The sequence below is a fragment of the Dunckerocampus dactyliophorus genome, chromosome 13 (genome assembly GCF_027744805.1).
Source record: "Dunckerocampus dactyliophorus isolate RoL2022-P2 chromosome 13, RoL_Ddac_1.1, whole genome shotgun sequence".
NCBI lineage: Eukaryota > Metazoa > Chordata > Actinopteri > Syngnathiformes > Syngnathidae > Dunckerocampus > Dunckerocampus dactyliophorus.
Window position 1 is genome coordinate 1,312,204 of NC_072831.1, and position 23,450 is coordinate 1,335,653.

At 38.5% G+C, this 23,450-nt stretch overlaps 1 protein-coding gene across 1 annotated transcript; it reads right to left on the reverse strand.

Moving 5' to 3' along the window:
- Positions 1 to 3,922: 3,922 nt before the first annotated feature.
- Positions 3,923 to 22,775, reverse strand: plekhd1 (pleckstrin homology domain containing, family D (with coiled-coil domains) member 1). The gene is given in 15 exon segments (XM_054796312.1): positions 3,923 to 4,142; positions 5,404 to 5,547; positions 5,620 to 5,641; positions 5,643 to 5,708; positions 5,710 to 5,766; positions 5,825 to 5,957; positions 9,163 to 9,350; positions 9,467 to 9,560; positions 10,018 to 10,112; positions 10,195 to 10,247; positions 10,319 to 10,410; positions 10,483 to 10,559; positions 12,181 to 12,270; positions 12,347 to 12,440; positions 22,255 to 22,775. Coding segments are annotated over 15 exon segments (1,884 nt in total). The 3' UTR covers positions 3,923 to 3,984.
- Between the last annotated feature and the right edge of the window lie 675 nt (positions 22,776 to 23,450).

Consider the following 23,450-nt stretch of genomic DNA (forward strand, 5'->3'; position numbering starts at 1 on the left):
CCCGTCTCGGGAAGAAACCTCCAACACAGCCCAGACTCGGCGGGGCGGACGTCTGTCTCGGTTCTTGATGGCTTTGAGACGCGCGTGGGGTTTGCATCCATCGGAAGCCAATAAGCCAATAATACGCTGCTTGCTTTTCAGATCTTATTTCATTTTTTACATCACAAATATTTGTTTTTTTTATTTGAAAATAAATGAAATAAAGAGTGTTATTCTTACTTTCGTTGATTCATTTTTTTTTTTTTTACATAAAAATAAAATAAGTAGGCTATAGTTAATAAAGTTATTTGATTTATTTTAGAAACAATAAAATAAAATCACATCAAATAATGTGTGGTAATATAAAACTGTTATTTTTATTTCTGTTACTTTATTTCAAATTTGATGCTAAAATGACATAAAATGACAATAAGTCTGTTCATTTTATTTTGGATTATACATAACAAAATAAAACTCAATATAATTATGTACAATTATTTTTTACACAAATAATACATTTCTTCTTTTTATTTTTATCATTTTCTTCAATAAAAAAATATCTCTGTTGCTTTTATTTTTTATTTTTTATTGTTATTTTATTTTTTTTTATAGAAAAAAGATTTAATTCTATAAAAGTATTTACAATAACAAAGAAATAAGCAATCTGTTATTTTTAATTTGTGTTGCTTCACTTCATATTTTACTGTTTTATATAACAAAATAACATTTAATATAATTATATCAAACTAGTTTTTACATAAAAAATAAGTCTGTTCTTTTTATTTTCTTTTATTTTTTAGTTAAAAATGAAATAAGTCTGTTCTTTTTATTGTTTTTATATTAGAAATAAATATGAAATAAAACAACATAATTGTTGTTTGATTTTTATAAGAAATAATATTTAATTATATCTTCATCATATTTCATTTTTTAGATACAAATATTTTTCTGTAATTGTGTCATTTTATTTTTATATAAGAATTCAATAACAAAAATAAAAACTAACTAAAATAAAAAATAAGAAATGCTCGTCATTTATAAAAAGAAATAAAAGAATTTTATATTTGTTATTACACTTTATTTTTTAAATGTAATAATTTTTTTAATTGCATTTTTATATATAAAAAATAAATAAAATTATATAAAATTATATTTTGTTGCTGTATTTTATTCTTTATTAAAAATATTTTTATTATGTAATCATTAGATAATAAAATAAATTTAAAACAACAAACTTATTTATTTTATTGTAAAAATAAAATACAAATAAATGGATATGTGTTCTTGGACTTAATTTATTTAATTGAATTTAATACAAAAAAAATTAAAATACGTTTTTATTTTTATTTATGAACTAAAATGAAATTATATAAAATTATATTTTGTTACTGTATTTTACTTTTTATATCGACATATTTTTAACAAAAAAAAACAACACTTATTTTTCCTACAAAATAAAATGCCCGTTATTCATAAAAAAACAAAACAATTTGACAGCTGTTGTTACACTTCTTGTTTTTAATATACAAATAAATCATGTGATAAGAATTCCATCTTTTTTGTTGTTGTATTTCACACACTACGAAAATAAATGGAAACAACAGACGTTTTTTTTAACATAAAGTGCAAGAAGCCACGTGAGCGACAGGATTTGAGTCAGTAAGTCCGGGGTGTACCCCGCCTCTCGCCCGGAGTCAGCTGTGATAGGCTCCAGCATACCGCCACTACCCGAGAGTGAGGAAATGGATGGATGGAGGTTGTACAGGTGTGGTGGCCAATGTGATTTGTTTTTGTTTTGTTCACTTCCTGCTTGGTATCAGCACATCCTGTCCTGGCTGCTCAGGTATGACTGGCACGTGAAGAAGAAGAAGAAGAAGAAGAAGAAGAAGAAAGTATGGCGATTGGAACAGAGGGAGAAGTGAGAATTCCTCAGCAATATTCTGGGACATATTTTGGAGCGTTGCAGATGGCTTATTTGCTTCCACCGTGAAACAATATCTGCAGGCTCTGCGGTTCCTCCGCGTCTGTGTACATGTGCAGCAGGCAGCAATCAGCGCTGAGGTCTGGGGGGGCTCCACATTACGTCCTTCACCCCGCTGAGAAAACAAGCCTTGACGGACAGCGCGTTTACAGGCCTTGTCAGGCATTAGCAGATTTGATCCATTTTGCTTGGCTTTGGGAAGGAGGTTTGGGGAATATCAGCGAGGCGCCTCAGGGTCAACGTGGGGTTGAGGTGCTTGACCCCAGAACCCTCGCTGATGTCATCTCTTCTATTTCTGGCCTGTGTGACTGAGGCCGACCCAAACACATCAACTTCTTTCCCGAGTTTTGCCCAATGAAATCACCGCGCGCCAAACGCTGACTGACCTTACTGATCCAACACCACCTGCCGCTTCCAATCACATTCCCCGGTGATGACGACGACGTCGTCGTCATTCGGCGACGCCCGTGTCGACTGCAAAACTGCCGTGGCGGGAAGGTGGCGTGTCGTCACTGGTGCCAAGCAGCCGTCAGTCACAGACGATAAACAACAAGGAAGCGCATGAATTATAATAACAATTGATTATCATTTACAATTCAATCATATTATTATTATCATTTTGTACTACAACTTCATTTCATTCGATTAAACGGTAATTATTATAATTCAACGCTATTCATTTCTACTATTAACTTTATTTATACTTCATTTAATTGTATAGATTATAATTTGCTATTGCCATGAAGGGGACCAATCAGCGGGGAAGTTTCACTGACCGACCAATGAGCGGGCAGGATGCTATCGGTGCTCTCGCGCAGGTAAATACGGAGGAAAAGATACTTGTGTCATATTTCCCGGAACCATTTGAGATTTATATAAAGGAAAGTAGCGATAGAAAGAAAAAAGCATCGGCATGGGAACTTATTAGCGCCAGAGGAAGCCTAGCAGGCAACTTTATCCTCGATGCTAGCAAGGTCCTGTACTAGCACGATCAACACCACTCGCTTTTCCTCCTCCGAACTACTTTGATACCTCCAAATCTGACAGCCAATCAACACCCCTGGAGACTCGTCATTCGCTGTGGACAGCTTATGGCTCGGGTGCGTGTAGCCCATCTACGCCCACCGTTGATAGCAGTGTGGCTGCGCGCGAGCTGCACAGAATGTATTCTTCCGCAGCGCGCCGTGCTAGTCCTCGAGCCAGTCTCGCGTTTACCGAACAAAATTAAGTCATAAATTAATTTCATTTCCTTCACATATAAACAACCCGTATGTACTGTTTTTTGTTTTGTTTAGCTAACTCTGCCTCTACATATGCATCCGACATAACCCCCCCGCCCCCCCGTGCGCGTGTCCTTGTAGTAGCCTTGCGCTGATTTGTGGCAGTCAGGGTAGGAGTCCATGCATGACGGCATGCAATAAAAGTCATTTCTTTGTATGATGCGGGCAATCACAGCCAATCAGGGCACACGCTGTTGATGATAGGCTGCTGGGAAAGGGGAGTCGGGGGGCTCTGCTTGAGCGTGGTACTCATCAGTCTCTCTGTTTACATTTGTGTGTTTAGATAAAGTAGATTGCTTTGCACCTAACCCTGAAATATATGCGAAAGTATCCTCCTGACAATACTCTTCCAGCCAGGCCGTGGCACGTGCTGTAAACCATCAACGGCGTGCAGAAATATGGCGCGTAATCAATTGTGACATGGTCGCCGTCGATGACAAATACGTCTGAAAAAGTTGACAGGATATGAAGGACTGAGCACGGGTCGGTGACTGGAATACAACCTTTAGTGTGGTACTCCCACACGCCGTCATGGTACCGCGTGGGGGACGATTACGCCCCCTGCTGTCCTTATCGAGCCTTCTTCATCTTCACATATCCACACACATCCGCAGCATATACAAGTACTTGTATGTACACTTTGAAGAATAAAATACTAGAAAGGAGTACACAAGCACACGTGTTTGCAGTAACGATTTGCTGTATTGAGGAAAGGAGCGGCGGGCGGTACATGAGCCTACGTGTTCATTGCTGGTGGAAGCCGGCGCCGTCTTTGCGTGCCACGATCTTGCAGACGGTCTCTCTGAAGGTGCTGTCGCAGGTGAGTCTGCGGGCCGTCTCCCTCAGATCCTCCACGCTGCCGCTCTCCTCGTCGGCGGCGGCAAACGACTTGGAATGTTTGACTGCAGCAGGAGGACACAGCGGCGTTAACCTCCACTTCCATTCCATAAGCAGTACAGTACGTACAATATACAGTACGTATACATAGTGGGGGGGGGGGGGGGGGGGGGGGGCGAGCATGTCCCAACGAGGGCCACAGTCAAAATAATGAATAATAATGGGGTAAAATGCTAAACGATGTATGTTTCAAGAAAAAGGTGCACCTCGGCTTTGTCATACTGGTGAAAAGGCCTATTATTTTTAGATTTCCCAAAAGAGTTCAACAGCCTTCTTCAACAACCTTCATGTATTTTTCCCCAACTAGGACTTTTTTTTAATTTAAATATTTCAACTCTGTGCTACGAAAATGACGTGACTTTTCCTCCTCATATTACAAGTTCATTCTGGTTAAATTACGACTTTTCCCCTCGTTGGGATACAAGGTTTTCCCTTTTAATCATCTGCCTTCGTGCTCACAAAAGTAGAGCTGTTTTTCAAGAAAATCCTGCCGGTTTAAACGTCCTTCTTTTTGTGACTATGATTCCCCCCCCCCCCCCCCGACTTACCAAAAGTGACAACTTCATTTTGCTGCGTTTCTAATCCTTTTATGCCTTTTTCAAAAAGAGCGTCTTTTTTCTTGGATATTTCAACGCTGTGCTACTAAAATGCCACTATTTTTCCTCATCATATTACAAATGTATTCTTGTAGTACAACTTATTTTGACTTCATTCTCGAAACATTGCAACTTTTTCTACAACCTAATTTTCCAAAAATTCCAACTTCATTTGACTGGTTTGTTTCTTAGAATATTAGGATTTAAAAACACATTTTTCTTTAATACTTTACAATACTACTTTATACTAACTTTATCCTTTTAACTTTATACTACCACTACTTAATACAAAAATGACATTTTTTCCTCATATGACATTTTTCGTGTTAAAATTCCGACTTTTTCTCGTAATATTTTGACTTTATTCTTGTGAAATTGCTGCCGATTTTCCAATTTTTGAGTTGTTTTTTTTTTAGTTTTCTTGTTAAATTGTTTCATTACATGATGTTATATTTTATTTTCATTTTAATTATACATAACCACACACACACACACATACATATAGTATACATATACATACGTACATACACACACTATACAACATGACAATGTGAGCAGGTAAAAAATAACAATAGATGTGGTGGCCCAAATATAACAGTGGCAGGCCAGACTGCAGACGTCCCACTGAAGGTCGTCCGCAGCGCTGGCGCTCCACGTGTGCCGGACTCACGCCAGTGGCGTCGAGAGGCTCTCCTCTGGATGCGGCAGCTCTTGATCCTGCGTGCGGCCGCCTTGTGGAGGTAGACGGCGTTCTTCATGATGGCCGGCAGCTTGGCTTCAATCTCGGCCGCGCAGATGCACTCCTCAAAGAAGCCTGCGGACGCCACCGCAGGACTTTTAGCACCACAAACACCTTTGACACCTCCCCGGTCGACTGTGGACTCACGCCTCAGCTGTGTGACGTCCCCCCCGCATCCTCTCGTCTCGCTCCTTGGTGCGGTCCAGAGAGTCCAGGCCTTTCTCCAGGCCCCGCAGGGGCCTCCTCGGCCTGCTTCAGCCTCTTCTCCAGCTCCAGGCGGGACTCCATCTCCACCTGGAAGGAAGAGGGTGGGAGGTGAAGGCGTTTCGTCTGCTGACATCGGCACCTGTACCTGAAGCTCCGCCTCCGTCTGCTGCTTGTCCGCGGTGAGCTGAGAGAGCGACTGCTGCAGCGTTCTGGCCTGAGACGAGTAGAACTCCCTTTCCTGCTGGAGAAGCTCTGCTCGCTGCTGGTTCTCCCTCAGCCTGCAACACATCATCATCATCATCATCGCTTCCACTTCCTGCTGCCTCCCGCTCTCTGGTATACTCGTGGAGGATCAATGCACTTTTCCACTCTTCCACCGGCAAGGACTATTAGCAGCACACTCGCAAGACTCACACTGCAATGCTTACAAGACTTCAATTGGATTTTTGGGGGGATTTTCTTTTTGATATTTTTTTTTCATTAAAAAAGAAAAAAAAACACCTTTTCTCAAAGAATACAATGTAATTCTTATACGATAAGGCTTTTTCTAAAAAGAAAAAAAAAAAAAAGTTAAACTAACTTTAAATGAATTAAATTAATTAAACTATTTTCGCCTCAACTATTGACATCTTTGCTTCTAAAGTGTAGAAATAAAAAAAACAAAAAACAAAAAAATTAAATACAATTCTAAAAAAATCTACTTTCAAATACAATGTGTTTTCTTGCCAATAAAACATGTTTATATACATATATATATATATATATATATATTATATATATATATATATATATATATATATATATATATAAAACATTTCTAAAAAATATACAATTTCTCAAACAAATGTTTTCCTTGCCAATAAATACTTTTTTCCTAATAAAATAGTTCAAATAAAGCTTTTCTTGCAAATAAAACAATTTTTTTTTCAAAACACCCAATTTATTCTTATAAGAAAAAAAAACATTTTTATATGAATGATCACCAGTTTTTTTCTCAAACAGAAAGTTTTCCCTCAAAATATGTCTTTCTAAAAAATATATTTATAAAAAAATTAACACTTTCTCAAAGAATACTATGAAGCCCTTTTTAATAAAAAAAAAAATCACTTCTTGTGTCATTACCTAGTTTTCCTTAAAAATCTAAACTTTTTCTAAAATTATGATATTTTTTCTTGCAACCATTGATATCTTTGTTTCTAAAAGGTATAAAACTTGTTCAAAAAAAGCCTTTAAAAGAAACATCCAAAATATATAATTAAAAAAAATGTTTGCAAATGAAACATGTTTTTGTCCTCAAGATTAAGTATTTTTCTAACAAGATTAAAAAACACGTATGAGGAACTATTTTTCCTAAAATTATTAGGAATTTCATTTTTTCCCTCAAATATTGAATTTAATTTTTTTAATATAACATTTTAAAAAATAAAATTTTCCTCAAAATATGTCTTTATAAAAAATATATTTATAAAAGAATTTTTTTTCTTCTTGCTAATCCACTTTTTCTCAAAGAATACTACTGTATTACCAAAGGTTGAAGCACTTTTTAATTTAAAAAAAATCACTTCTTGTGTCATCACCTATTTTTTCTTAAAAATCTAAACTTCTTCAAAAATAATTATGATTTGTCAACTATTGATACTTTTGTTACTAAGACATAGAACTTGTTCAAAAAAGTATTTAAAAAACATATAAAACATATTTTAAAAAATGTTTGCAAATGAAACATGTTTTTTTTCTCAAAAATATAATTTATTCCCACAAGATTATTTTACAAAAAAAAGTGCAAAATAATGAATTAGAATTTTTGTCTCAAATACTGAAGTTTTTTTCTGCAAAAAGTCTAAAATTTCACAAATATTTCAAAAAAAAAAATACAATTTCTAAAATAAATAAAAATAAAACAATTCTTGATAATACACTTTTCTCTCAAAGAATACTACCATATTCTCATAAGATGAAGCACTTTTTCATATATGATTATTTATTTATTTTTATATTTTATAAAGATATACAATTTCTTTTTTTTTTTAATAATTATGATTTTTTTTTCTTAATGTTTTTGTTACTGAGGTATACAACTTTTGAAAACAAAAAAGACTTTTTCATTCACGGTTACTTTTTTTCCCCATAACAATGTAAACTTTTTTTCTAAGATGTACAACTTGTATCTAAAATATTGCTGATTCTTTCTCAAATACCCAAATATTGCTATGTTTGTTTGCAAGCTAGAGCTAGAGAAGCCAACACGAAGCATGTTTGCAATGCTGAGACGACAGCGGCTGCGTTGGCTCGGTCGTGTTCACGGGATGGCGAAGTCCAGGCTCCCACGTGAGAACGCTCTACGGCGAGCTGAAGACGGGATCAAGACCACCAGGCTACAAAGACCTTCCTAAACAAGGTCTGCGGGAGGCTGGTATTGGCATCAAGGAATGGCGGAGTGGCGCCATCTGGTGCCCTGTAGCATTCAGGAAGCTGACGAAAGGCGCAGCGCTTCACGTTACAGCCTCAACATTCATTTGCTTTGCATCAGGTGCTCCAAGGACTGCCACTCTCGGATTGGATTTTTCAGCCATAATAGGAAATGCCGTGTTACGTGTGACAACAACTGAGCAGACCATCGGCAACCTTGACGGAAGGATGCCCGCCACAATTCTATTCTCATAACATTCAAAAAAGAAGCCTTTCTTCTTTAAAACATTCTGAAAAAATGCAATTTATTCTTGTAAGTTGAGTATTTTCCCCCCCCAAAAAACTGGAGAGAATCACCATTTTTTTTCTAAATTCTTGAAGTTTTTTTCCTGTAAAAATGTTTTTTCGAAAAACAAAATTGTCAAAAACATTTCGGAACAAATTGAATTTTATTCTCATAAGATTATTTTTCTAAAAAAAAAAAAAAAAAAAGGCTTTCTTCTGAAAAAAAAAAAATCATACTTTGTCCATGTATGATTACCAATTTTTTCTAAAATAATGATTATCTAAGATGTACAACCTTTTTCAAAAAGGTTTTAAAATTTCTTTGAAAAAAATACACTTTTCAAAATACATCTTTTCTTGCAAATAACAGTTTCTCAAAAAATAAAATTTATTTTATAAGATTAAGTATTTTCCCCCCAAAAAAAGACGGGGAATCACCTGTTTTTTCTCAAATACTGAACTTTTTTTCCTCTAAAAATGTATTTTTCTAAAAACAAAATTGTCAAACACATTTCTAAAGAAATCAAATTTTAGTCTCATGAGATTCATTTTTTTTCTTTAAAAAAGAAGCCTTATTATTATTTTATTTAAATGAGTTTCATATTTGATGTTTTTTTCTTCAAACTTCAACCCCCCCCCCCCCCCCCCCCCCCAAGATCATTTCCTTTTTTCTTAGTTTTAAAAAAAAATATGTATTTCAAAAAATATATACGACGATGATACTTTTCTTTTTTTTATTGTTTTCTCCATTTCTGGAGGTGAATCTTCTAGAAGAGTGTGAGATCTTACTTTTCATCAGCCTGCTCCTTCTCCTTCAGCAGGAGCTTCATCTGCTCCTCAATGTGGTGCAGGTCCTGCAGAAGGTCCTTGGTATCCTGGCACTTCCTATTCTCTTGCTCCACCTCTGCCTCCTCCTCCACCACCTCCTTGTCTTCCCCCAACAGCTCCAAAGTTCTCTGCTTCTCCTCAGAGAGTTGCTGTAGGACACAAACACGTGACACAGTAAAAAAAAAACAAAAAGCTGAGGCGCTGCCAGGGTCGATGCTGTGGCATCACGAATGTTCCACGGTTGATCGATAAAGTTGTTCACGACCTCGATGGACTTCTGCAGCATGACGGTCAAACTGCTCAGCTCCTCCTTCTCGCTCTCCACGCCTCGCAGCGACTGAGCCGTGCCGTCCAGGTCTCTGACAACGCCATGAAAACAACAATAGGTTCTCCAAAATGTTCTCAAAGAATACTATTTAATTCTTAGAAGATTAAGCCTTAAAAAGAAAAAAAACTCAAATAGGATGTCTTTGTAAAGTCTAGAAGGTTTTTCTCCAGTAAAATAAATACCAAAAAAATCCTGCAAATAAATGCACCATTTTTCAAAAAATAAATAAATAAAATATATATTGATGAAGCTGTTTTGCTTACTTTTCATGGTGGATTTATCTACTTTTTGGGGGGGTAAAAATCAAACCTTTTTCATAAGATATACAACTTGCTTCTAAAAGAATTACCAATACAAAAAAAAGGGTTCAATATAAGTGTTAATGAAATAAAAACATTTTTTGGCCCATGTTGACACCTCAGGAATTGTTAGAAATAACAATAACAATAATAATAATAAAAGAATTAAACATGTCTTCAGGTCCTTACAGTTTAATTTGCTCCTGCTCGGCCTTCAGTTCCAGCACGACCTCCTCAAACTTCATCTTCTCCTCCTCCAGAACTTGATTGAGACGCTCCAGCTCCTGCACGCAAACACACCGTGAAAGGACAAAAAAACAAACAAACAAACAAACAAAAAAAGAAGAAGGATGAGGAGAGCTTTACTTCTCTCTGAGCTCGCTGGTGACTCAGCTCCTCCGTCTCCTCCATCAGCTTATCTGCAGGAGGAACGTAAGGATGCTCAGCACAGCAGGCCCGCAGCGCCCCCGACAGGCAAGTTACAAGTTACCCAGGTACTCCTGCTTCTCCTTGGCCAGCTGCAGACCCTGAGCCTCCAGACTCTCTATCATGGCCTCCCCCAGCTGGGCGTTCTTCCACGTGCTGGAGGTGTGCACACAAAAACACACAGTACACGCTGCATATCACAGTGAAAATAATAATCAAGTTCCTTACACTTTGCCTGACTCCTGCAGCATCTCCATCCAGTGCAGCTGCTCCTCCTCCGACTCGGCCGCCACCACGATGGTGCCCTGCGTGTCACAAGATCATCCTATTCACTACCCAACGTGCACGCATCCTTTTATTGCTCCACATCTTATAGCACACTCTCATAGAACATTTATTACACTCGTCACATGATTATGTCACCCACGGCGTACCCTAAGCACACTTTCAAGATGGCGGCCATCGTGCACATGCACGCTGTGGGTTTTTGGCCACAATATACAGTATGCTACACACTGTATCCACTCTCACGGCTGTTTTTTTTTTTTTTTTATTGGTCCGCGGCACATCCTAAAAATACAATTTAACAAGAAAAATGACTGAAAAATCAGCAGTAAATGTCCAAGAATAAAGTCAAAATATTAAGAGAAAAATGTAATCTAGTGAGAAAAAGTTGTAATTTTACAAGAATAATGTATGATTAGGAAGAAAAATGTCATTTTATTAGGATAGAGTTGAAATATTACAGAAAAAAAACACTCATATTATGAGAAACAATAAATAGTTATAATTTTTGAAAAATTTTAATTATAGGAATAAAGTCATAATTACTAAATGGAAATCTACCAGAAGAAAGCTGAAATATAAGGGAAATTAAAAAAATATATATAAAAAAAACAGCAGAAATGGAAAAATCTGATGTAATTCTATGAGAATCTGAAGCTGCAATTTTAAGAAAATTAACTAAAATATTTAGTTGAGGAAAAATCATGTCATTTTAGCAGCATACTGTAGAGTGGAAATAGTAAAGAATTATTTGTAGTATTTTTAAAAGTCGTGGTGTTATGAGAAACAAAACAAACTAATGTCATTTTTGGAAAATTAGGTTGGGGAAAAAGTACCCGCCATCTTGCCCTTTCGGTCACTACCCAAAGCTCATGACCATAGGTGAGGGTAGGAACGTAAATCCACCACTAAATTGAGAGCTTTGGCTTTCGGCTCAGCTCCCTCTTCAACCCATCGGGTCGATGCAGAGTCCGCATCACTGCAGACGCTGCACCAATCCACCTGTCCATCTTCCATCCTTCCCTCACTCGTGAACAAGACCCCGAGGTACTCCAACTTCTCCACTTGGGGCAGGATCTCATCCCCGACAGGAACCGGGCACCAAACATGGACTCGGACTTGGAGGCCGGCTCGATGAAGTCAGCAGGACCACATCATCTGCAAAAAGCAGAGACCCAATCCTGCAGCCACCAAACCGGAACCCCTCAGCCCCCCGCTTACAGCAGTAGCAGGCGGGGGGCTCTAATGGAATGTGCAGCTGGTGATGTCTTCGGGAACCCTTGGTGGTCCGTAGCTTACGCCTGTCCCAGACGTGAGTGCCATGACCACGGTGAGTGGTTGGTCGCCTTGGTGTGTCAGAGGAGCTGCACAGCCATCCGGGACTTTGAGGTCCAGGTTTTCAGTCGTCTGTTGACGGCTGAGCAAGAAGAAAACCTGCACAATGCCGTTGAAGTCCCAGTTGAAGGGTCCAACCCAACTTAACATTCTCAAATATTCACGTGGGCAGGGCTTGGCTATACTGTTCTGTGATTGGCCAGTCTGCCTTTGCAGGGTGTGGCTTAGCAAAAACATCAATTTTGGTAATAATAATAATGATAGATAATAATAATACTAATAATGACTTAATATCAGAGGACTCACAGAGAAGTCTTCCAGGCTGATGACGAGACCAAAGGGCATTCCCATGTCCTCTGTGGCTGACACTACACATCCCCCTAGGGGAATCACGCCCTGACACATGCACGCACACAGTGAGTGAGCACATCTTGAAGGCCTCATGGTAGGATTGGTGAAGGTAAAAGATGACCTTGGGGTGGATGTTGAAGATCCTGCTGCTGTCAAAGCTCCTCTTCTCGTTCTCGGCATAGTAGAGCAGAAAGCTGTCCTTGATGATGAAGAACCTTGGCCGCAACACACACAAAGTCAGACATCAAACAGCCAAGGTGGTTCCAATTTTCAAAAAAGGAGACAAACACCAATTTACAAATTATCGACCAGTTTCCTTGTTACCACAATTTTCGAAAATTGTGGAGAAGCTATTTAATAATAGGTTGGACAAATTTATTAATAAGAATGAATTATTGGCAAGTAGTCAATATGGTTACAGAGCCAACATTTCAACTTCTATGGCACTGATGGAAATCACGGAGGAAATCACTACTGCCATAGACAACAGAAGATGCGCAGCTGCAGTATTCATGGATCTGACAAAAGCTTTCCATACAATTAATCACACTATTTTAATTTCAAAATTAGAAAGGTACGGAATTAGAGGTTTAGTCTTAAATTGGGTTAAAAGCTACCTAGCAAAGAGGAAACAATTTGTAAAGCTAGGAGAATATACATCTGGGAGTCTACACAATACGTGTGGAGTACCACAGGGGTCCATACTGGGACCAAAACTGTTTAACTTGTACATTAACGACATTTGCAAAGTAACTAACAAATTAAAATTGGTCTTATTCGCCGATGATACCACTGCTTTCTGTTCTGGTGAAAGCACACAAGAACTCATTAAAAAGGTCAAGGATGAAAAGGTCATATTAAAGTCATGGTTTGACAAGAACAGATTATCTCTGAATTTAAGTAAAACTAAAATAATGCTATTTGGTAATAGTAGAAAGGACACGTACGACCAAATACAAATTAATGGAACGGATATTGAAAAAGTGGAAGAATATAAATTCCTTGGGGTTATAATAGATGAAAAAATGAGTTGGAAATCTCATATTAAAAATATACAACAAAAGGTGGCGAGAAATATCTCTATATTGAATAAAGCAAAATATGTTCTTGATCAAAAATCACTCCACACTCTGTACTGTTCCTTAGTATTACCATATCTAACGTATTGTGTGGAGATATGGGGAAATAATTACAAAAGCAATCTTCACTCACTCACTGTACTGCAAAAAAGATCTGTGAGGATAATTCATAATGCCAAGTATAGAGAACATACAAACCCTTTATTTTTAAAATCACAGATATTAAAATTCGCAGATTTAGTACACTTTCAAACCGCTAGAATAATGTATAAAGTTAATAATAACTCGTTACCCAAAAATCTAATCAAGTATTTCTCAATCAGAGAGGAGAAATATGATCTTAGAGGAAAATTAAACTTAAAACATTTATATGCGAGAACAACGCTGAAAACCCACAGCATTTCCGTGTGTGGAATTAAATTATGGAACGGATTGAGTAAAGAACTCAAACAATGTACAGAGATGAGCAAATTCAAAAAACAATACAAGCAGTTGATGTTTGCTAAATACAAGGCAGAAGAGTCCTGATTGTTCTGTCAGGTTTGTTATTTTATTTTATTTTATTTTATTTTATTTATTTATTTATTTTTTATTTAATTACATTTTATTTTTTATTTATTTATTTTTATTGATTTTTTTTATAATTTTCTTTGTTGTGTTTAAAAAAAAAAAAAAAAAAGGAAAAGAAAAAAAAAGAAAGGAAAAAAAAAAAAAAAGCTTTGTTCTTATTTATTTATTTAGTATTGTCATCATTATTATCACTATTATGAATGTTCTCTTTTTTTGGGGGGGAGGGCTATCTCACCGTTATCTATTATGTGTTATCCTGACTATCACTGAAAACATGACATGGAATCCAGGAAGTGAACTACATGTACTGTACTAGATGTAGAATGGATGGGGGGTAGGATTAAATAAGCTTTGCTTCTTCCTACTCCTTTTGGACATGTGGAACTGTGGAAGGATGATTCATGAGATGTATTCCATTGGAACCTTCATGTTCAAATAAACTAAACCAAACCAAGGGGCTTGAAAATAAAGACATAGGGAAAAATATACACAATTATACAAATATAATATAAATACCTCCCAAAACCCAGAACCAAAAATGTTGTCAGTAGGACTCAGTAATGAGGAGCTCCACCGTTCTTGTTCATCACTTCCAAAATGGCTTTGGGCATGCTTGATGCCAGTGTTTCCAGGAGGCTAGTGGGAACATTGCTCCAAGTGGTGAAGATGGCTTCACCAAGGCCATCAACTGTCTGGAACTGATGGCCATTTTTAGAAACTTCCCTTGCCATCCATCCCAAATGTTCTCTATGGGATTGAAATCAGGATGGTCCAAAAGAGTGATGTTATTCTCCCTGAAGAAGTCCTTGGTCAAGCCAGCATTGTGAACTGCAGCGTTGTCCTGTTGAAGAACCCAGCTGGTACCACACAGACGAGGGCCCTCAGTCATGAGGGATGCCCGCCCCAACATCTGCATCCGTTTGATGACCCCGCACCACCTGAAGCTCCGGTGTTCCACTGAATGAAAAAGCTCCCCAGACCATGATGGCCCCCCCCTCCACTGTGCCGGGTAGAAAACATCTCAGGTGGGATCTCCTTGTCATGCCAGTAACGTTGGAAGCCATCTGGACCGTCAAGGTTACATTTTTTCTCATCAGAGAATAAAACTTTGTTCCACCTTTCAATGTCCCATGTTTGATGCTCCCTGGCAAAGTCCAAACGGGCACTTTTGTGGCGTTGAATGAGACGAGGTCTTTGAATTTGTTTTTTAAACCCTTCTTCCGGCTCAGCGCAGGTGTGATGTTTTTGGGTCTACCACTTGACTTTTTTGTTCCATAATACTCAGGATCTTTCCAAAAATGTAGAATGACTGATTTCCTGCTCCCAACCTCAGCAGCCATGGCACGCTGCGAGAGGCCTTGCTTATGCAGCTCCACAATCCCACCACGTTGGAAAAGAGAAAGCTTCTTAGCTTCACCATCAGGAGGGCATGACAGGGGGAATGATGACACTACATCAACATTTGGAGCACATTTGGGCTTTTATAGCCTGTGGTCTTAAACTTTTGATCAGCTGATAAACAACCTATTTCAGTTTTTTGTTTAAATTACAAGTTCTAAATGTTTTTGTCTCACTCCGTCTTCTTGCTTTTGCATATTGTACCACTTTTTTATGAGATGAACTCAAATATGTAAAACATGTTCCATGTGCACAATATCACCATTTCTCTCCAACATTGTTGCCAAATGTGTCTAAATGTGTGATAGTGATCACTTCTCCTTTGCTGAGATCATCCATCCCACCTCACAGGTACTGATTACACACCATGATTAGTGCACAGGTGGGCCTTAGACTGCCCACAATAAAAGGCCACTCTGAAATGTGCAGTTTTATCACACAGCACAATGCCACAGATGTGGCAAGATTTGAGGGAGAGTGCAATTGGCATGCTGACAGCAGGAATGTCAACCAGAGCTGTTGCTTGTGTATTGAATGTTCATTTCTCTACGATAAGCCGTCTCCAAATTTGGCGGTACATCCATCACCTCGTGTTGCAGCAGGATAATGCACGGCCCCATGATGCAAGGATCTGTACACAATTCTTGGTAAGCTTAAAACGTCCCAGTTCTTGCATGGCCAGCATACTTACAGGACATGTCACACATTGAGCATGTTTGGGATGCTCTGGATCAGAGTGTTCGCCAGCATGTACCAGTCCCCGCCAAAATATCCAGCAACTTTGTACAGCCATTGAAGAGGAGTGGACCAACATTCCACAGGCCACAATCCACAACCTGACCAACTCTATGCCAAGGAGATGTGCTGCACTGCATAAGGCAAATGGTGGTCACACCAGATACTGACTGGTTTTCTGAGTCCCCAGACCTCCCACCCCCATAAAACAAAACTGCACATTTCAGAGTGGCCTTTTATTGTGGGCAGTCTAAGGCCTACATATGCATTAATCATGGTGTCTAAAGGCCCTGTCACACCTTGACGATTTAGCCAGCTTACGCCAACGTATGAAAAAATTGGCCAATACGCTGGCGTACGTCCAATAAGTTATGGGTATGTTTTGTATAAGTTAAGAGCACGCTGAAGCACACCAGCATACGTCGTAGTACGTCCAAGTCGTCCAAAAATTTTGTGCATGCACAAAACATTTCAACGTATGTCAACGTATGATTAATACGTCCTGCATACGCGGGCAATAAGTTATGCGATCTTTGACGCCCGTTCACACACGTTATTTGTAAGTTACGTCAAAATACGTCAACATACCTGGAGACAGAACTGTCTTCTTGGTGAGTGAAGATGGAGGCTGTTGTTATTGCATTTGCAGGTAAGTTTGCAGCTTGACCAGTAGAGGGCACTGTGACACTGGGAATGGAACCAACTTTTGATTTTTTTTATCAACTTTATTAATGCATTAGAGTCACAAATCCATGAGTGGTAGCGTATGCAGCCTACACCAGGGGTCTCAGACTCGTGGCCACCGTCTTAATATGAAAAATTAATATTCATGTGGCCTGCAACTGTTATATGAAGGACACTTGTCGTGTGCGGTGCTGAACGAACCAATCACGGTGAGGTATATGGTCTCGAGGGCGGGACCTCGGCCGAACGAACCAATCACGGTGAGGTATATGGTCTCGAGGGCGGTGACAATACAGTAAAGTTGAATCAATACAAGTTGGTTCCATTCCCAGTGTCACAGTGCCCTCTACTGGTCAAGCTGCAAACTTACCTGCAAATGCAATAACAACAGCCTCCATCTTCACTCACCAAGAAGACAGTTCTGTCTCAAGGTATGTTGACGTATTTTGACTTGTATGTAACTTACAAATAACGTGTGTAAACGGGCGTCAACGATCGCATAACTAATTGCCCGCGGATGCGGGACGTATTAATCATACGTTGACATACGTTGAGATGTTTTGTGCATGCACAAAATTTTTGGACAACTTGGACGTACTACGACATATGCCGGCGTGCTTCAGCGTGCTCTTAATTTATACAAAACTTACCCATAACTTATTGGACGTACGCCAGCGTATTGGCCGGTTTTTTCATACGTTGGCGTAAGCTGGCTAAATCGTCAAGGTGTGACAGGTGTTGGGCATAAATTGTGAACACCGGCAACACGCTACGCATTCGTTGATATAAGTTGTCTATAAGTTAGAGAAACGTTCTATATAAGTTACTAATACGTCATGTTTACATCGACCTCGTTATGAATACACTATGTATACGCCCAACATTGAAAAAAAAAAACCCATCGGCAGTTCAACGTATGCTATCAAAATGATCACGTCAGGCATGCGCTGCCTAAATCGTCAAGGTGTGACAGGGCCCTAATCAGTATCTTGATATGGCACACCTGTGAGGTGGGATGGATGATCTCAGCAAAGGAGAAGTGATCACTATCACACATTTAGACACATTTGTCAACAATATTGGAGAGAAATGCTGATATTGTGCACATGGAACATGTTTTACATATTTGAGTTCATCTCATCAAAAATGGCAGCAAAAACAAAAGTTTTGCATTTAGATTTTTGTTGTGTGTGTATATATATATATATATATATATATATATATATATATATATATATATATATATATATACATACATACATACATACACATATACATATATATACATATATATATATATATACACATACACACACACACACACACACACACACACACACACAGTGAGTGTCATAAGTATTTGCACCCCCTGTGATTTTGCAAGTTCTCCCACTTAGAAAATAGGGAGAGATCTGAAATGTTCATTCATAGATGCATTTCCACTCTTAGAGACATCATCGAAAAAACAAATCTGGAAATCACATTGTATGATTTTTTTAATGATTTATTTGTAAATGACTATGGTTCATAAGTATTTGCACCCTTGAGATAATCAGTGCTAATATTTAGTGCAGAAGCCGTTGTTTGCAATTACAGAGGTCAAACGTTTCCTGTAGTTCCTCACCAGGTTTGCACATACAGCAACAGGGATTTTGGCCCACTCCTCTACACAAATCCTCTCTAGATCTGTCAGGTTTCGGGGCTGTCGCTGAGCAACACGAAGTTTCAGTTCCCTCCAAAGATTTTCTATTGGAGTCTGGAGACTGGCTGGGCCACTCCAGAACCTTGATATGCTTCCTACGCAGCCACTCCTTGGTCATCTTGGCTGTGTGCTTCGGATCATTGTCATGTTGGAAGATCCAGCCACGACTCATCTTCAATGCTCTGGCTGAGGGAAGGAGGTTGTTGTCCAAAATGTGACGATACACGGCCCCATTCATCCTGTTTAACACAGTACAGACGTCCTGTCCCCTGTGCTGAAAAGCACCCCCAAAGCATGATGTTTCCACCCCCATACTTAACAGTAGGGATGGTGCTCTTGGGATGCAACTCAGCCTTCTTTTTCCTCCTCACACGACGAGTGGAGTTTGTATTAAAAAGCTCAATTTTCGTCTCATCTGACCACATGACATTCTCCCATGACCCCTCTGGATCATTCAGATGGTCCCTGGCAAACTTTAGACGAGCCCACACATGTGCTGACTTCAACAGGGGAACCTTCAGTGCAATGCATGATTTTAAACCATTACGCCGTAGTGTTTTACTGACAGTAGACTTTGAAACTGCGCTTCCTACTTTCTTCAGGTCATTGACCAGCTCCTGCCGTGTAATTCTGGGCTGATTTATCACTTTTCTAATCATGAGTGATGCCCCACGAGCAGAGATCTTACATGGAGCCCCAGTCCGAGGTAGATTAGCAGTCATGTTCAGCCTTTTCCATTTTCTACAAATTACAGCAACTGTTGATTTATTCTCGCCAAGCTGCTTTCCAATTGTTCCGTAGCCTTTTCCAGCTTTGTGGAGCTCTACTATTTTGTCTCTGGTGTCTTTGGAAAGCTCTCTTGTCTTGCCCATGGTAGCAGTTGGATTATGACTGACTGTGGGGTGCACAGGTGACATTAGTGAGCTCAAAGGGGTGGTAGGTGGGTGGTTACTCGTGGGGTAAAGGTGGACTTTTTTAAGTTGGACTGAAAGCTCTTTGAGAGTCAAAATTATTGCTGATTCTCAAGGGTGCAAATACTTATGAACCATAGTCATTCACAAAAAAATCATTAAAAAAAATCATACAATGTGATTTATGGATTTTTTTTCCGATGATGTCTCTAAGAGTGGAAATGCATCTATGATGAACATTTCAGATCTCTCCCTATTTTCTAAGTGGAAGAACTTGCAAAATCACAGGGGGTGCAAATACTTATGACCCTCACTGTGTGTGTGTGTGTGTGTGTGTATATATATATATCCATCCATTTTCTATACCGCTTCATCCTCATTAGGGTCGCGGGGGCATGCTGGAGCCTATCCCAGCTGACTTCAGGCGACAGGCGGGGTATACCCTGGACTGGTGGCCAGCCAATCGCAGGGAACATATAGACAAACAACCATTCACACTCACATTCATACCTATGGACAATTTAGAGTCGCCAATTAACCTCACCTGCATGTTTTTGGGAATGTGGGAGGAAGCCGGAGTGCCCGGAGAAAACCCACGCACACACGGGGAGAACATGCTATATATATAGAGAGTATATATAAATAATTATATACTGCTAAAAAAAATGAAAGGAACACTTGGAAAACACATCAGATCTAAACTGGGGAAAAATGATGTTGAATATGTTTCCTGATAATAAGTGGGTGATGTATTAGTAACAAAATGATGCCACATCATTTGATAGAAATGAAAATGATTAGGAGCATGCCCCCACGTTGTCAGGCATGCGTACAAGCACGTGGGGGCCACACAAACTTCTGAGAATCATTTTGAGTTGCTACAATGACATTTTAGCTAAATGGACCAGTGTGCTGCATCATTTTTTCACTTTCATTTTTGGGGTGTCTTTGATTTCCCCCCTCTATAGGGTGATCATTTTCATTTCTATCAAATGATGTGGCATCATTTTGTTACTAATACATCACCCACTTATTATCAGGAAACATATTCAACATCATTTTCCCCCAGTTTAGATCTGATGTGTTTTTGAAGTGCTCCTTTCATTTTTTGAGCAGTGTATATACACACACACACACACTAATCCATCGCCACTTCACGTTTCAAATTTGTCAAAAAAATATAAATAAATCATGATGTTTCATGGCTTAATATAGCCTATTACCAAAAAATGCACATTTACTTTTTTTTTTTGCCTAAATGAAGTATATAAGTAATATGAGGCATCCAGAAGATGATGATATGATGATATGTAGTATTCTACACTGGTTACTAGGTGACAAATGTGACACTGATGAGACAATAGCCACTGCAGGAGGTACTGTACAGAACAGGAACGGGGAAAAAAAAAATAGGCAACTCTCCCATTGCTAACAATCTATATTATGTCTTGTTTTCTCTAATTATGTCTACTATATTGGGCAATAGGAGTGTAAAGGTGACTATAGGGGTGTTATTTCATGTCTAGAGCGCTCTAATCATGTTAAAAATGGTATTTAGAAGTCGGTAAACAGGTTTTATATGCTCTAACTACAAAAACATTCCATTTATAACTAAGGAATCCTACTCCGGAGATATTCACTTGTCACGGCTGGGTCTTTAACCAATGAACCACAATTAACAAGGGATTACGGTGAATAAAATGTATATTTACGCTAAACCTTTTGACATCCATTGGTGGAATAGCTTATTTTGTATTTGTTTATGTAATTGTTGACATGGTGTGCTGCAAACAATTTTTATGTACATATAAAAAGCCAATAAAGTAACACATTAAGATTAATTTATTCAAATTTTTTGCATTTGAATTTTGTCTTTTTTTCCCCCAATTATGCTGAAAATGTACTTAAAGAAAAATATGGAAGCAAAATATGTGTTTGGAAATTCAGTTTATTAAGATATGGTGTTTTCAAATTCAATTTATTAAAAAAATCTGTGCAAAAAAAGTTTAGCACATAAATTAGACGTTTCATACATTTAAAATTAAGTGATTTGAAATACATTTATTAAAATAGAATATTGTAAAATTCAGTGTATTAAATTACGTTGTTTTAAAATTCGGTTTATTAAAATACAATGTTTTAAAATTCAGTTTAGTAAAAAACAGCACATATACATTTGATGTTTCATACCTCACAGATACACTTAAAATAGTGTTTTGAGTTTCAGTTGATTACAAACTGTTTTAAACTGTAGTTGATGAAAAGTCATGTTTTAAATGTGGTTCATTAAAACACGCCATTTTAAAGTTCAGTTTGCTAAAATATGGTGTTTAAAAATGCATTTTATTAAAATCCAATGTTTACAAATGCATTTTGCTAAAATACAATGTTTTCACATTTATTTTAATAAACCAAAATTTAAAAACACGTTTTATTTAGTGACGTTTTCTGCATAATTTGATGTACACAAAAAATAAGAAAAAGAAAAAAGAAACAAATGAACCATCACAAACACGGCAAACAAACGATTGGCCCACTTATCTGTGATGTGACCTTCATGGCACAAACGATTCTCCAAAGGTCAAAATGAGCGCAGCAAATTGAGTTGCGCGGTTATGTCACCGTGATGCTCTCAGTTTACATAAGTCAACTCCGTATCAAGCATTCTTACCCTGATGCGGTCATTGATCCCACGTCCAACTTGTGAAATAATACCATTTTCTCCTCATATTGTACAATCTTGCTGGATGGATATTTCTTTTCCCACAAAATAATCAAACAATATACACTCACAGGCCACTTGAGTGGGTACATGCCCTAAAAAGTATTAGAAACAGCTCTCATCATGAAATTGTAGTACCAACCTATTATTTAATGAAAGCAATCCAAAGTGAGCATGGTTATTGTTTGGCATTGGATGTCTTTCGGCACCAATGTCGGACTGACTAACCTGCGGGACCACTTGGCCGAGTGTCGTCCAAAGGGTCTCTTCCACAGGACACCATGCAGTTGCACCTTGGTGCTGATGTCCAACGCCTCTGAGTCCGACTGCTCCATGGACGACCAGGGGGATAACACTGAGCTTCTGGACGAGGACGTGAACATCCTCCCCAGCGTTCCGGCAAGAAGAGGGTGGGAGGACGGTGGAGGGGGAGGCGTGGAAAGAAGAATGGAAGCTATGAGGAATGGATTTGAAAAACAGTCAATAACAATCAAGCAGCAGCAGCAGCAGTACTGTACACCAGCATGCAAACAAATCCTCAATAACTCAGCAGGGTGCAACCATGCAGATGCCAACACGCTCATCAGCTGGATGCTGAGGGAGGCGGAGGGAGGGATGGATGCTGGGAGGTCCACGTCGTCCAGCCAGTAAAAGCTCCGCTTCAGATTACTGGAAGCAGCATTAGCACGCCTGCACACGCTCACATTCATTCTCACTGCATGCTGCCCAACACTCACCACTACACCCATCACATTATTGCAGAATCCGAGTCAAAAGTTGGGCTAGAACATACTGTATGTTAGAACATGGTCTCAGAACACACAAGACTTGGGTAAAAGTGTATAAAAAACCCCCAACTTAAACCAGACCACAGGAAGAAGTAAAACGAAGATCAAAAAGGTGCCATAACATATCAAAACATGGATCACAAACATGGAAGAGCATATGAAAACGTGGATCAATAAGGTGTCAGAACACAACAAAAGGTGAGAACCTATCAAAACGTGGATCAAAAATATAGAAGAGCATTTCAAAACACTGATGAAAAACATGGAAGCGTATTTCAAAAAGGTGCTGCACGTTATGAAAATGTGGATACAAAATGTGAGAACCGATCAAAACGTGGATCAAAAACGTGGCCGTTCATTTGAAAACGTGGACCAAAACAGTGTAAGAGCATATGAAAACATGGATCAAAAAACATAGAAGGCCATGGATCAAAAAAAGTGTTAGAACATTTGAAAACATGGGTCAGAAAGGTGTTACGTCAAAACGTGACTCAAAAACGCGAGAACCTGTCAAAACGTGGCTCAAAAAGGTGTTGAAACATATAAAAACATGACTTAAACAACAGGTGTTAGAACATATCAAAACGTCAAAAAGGTGTCCGAACATATGAATACAGGGCTCAAACAGGTGAACAT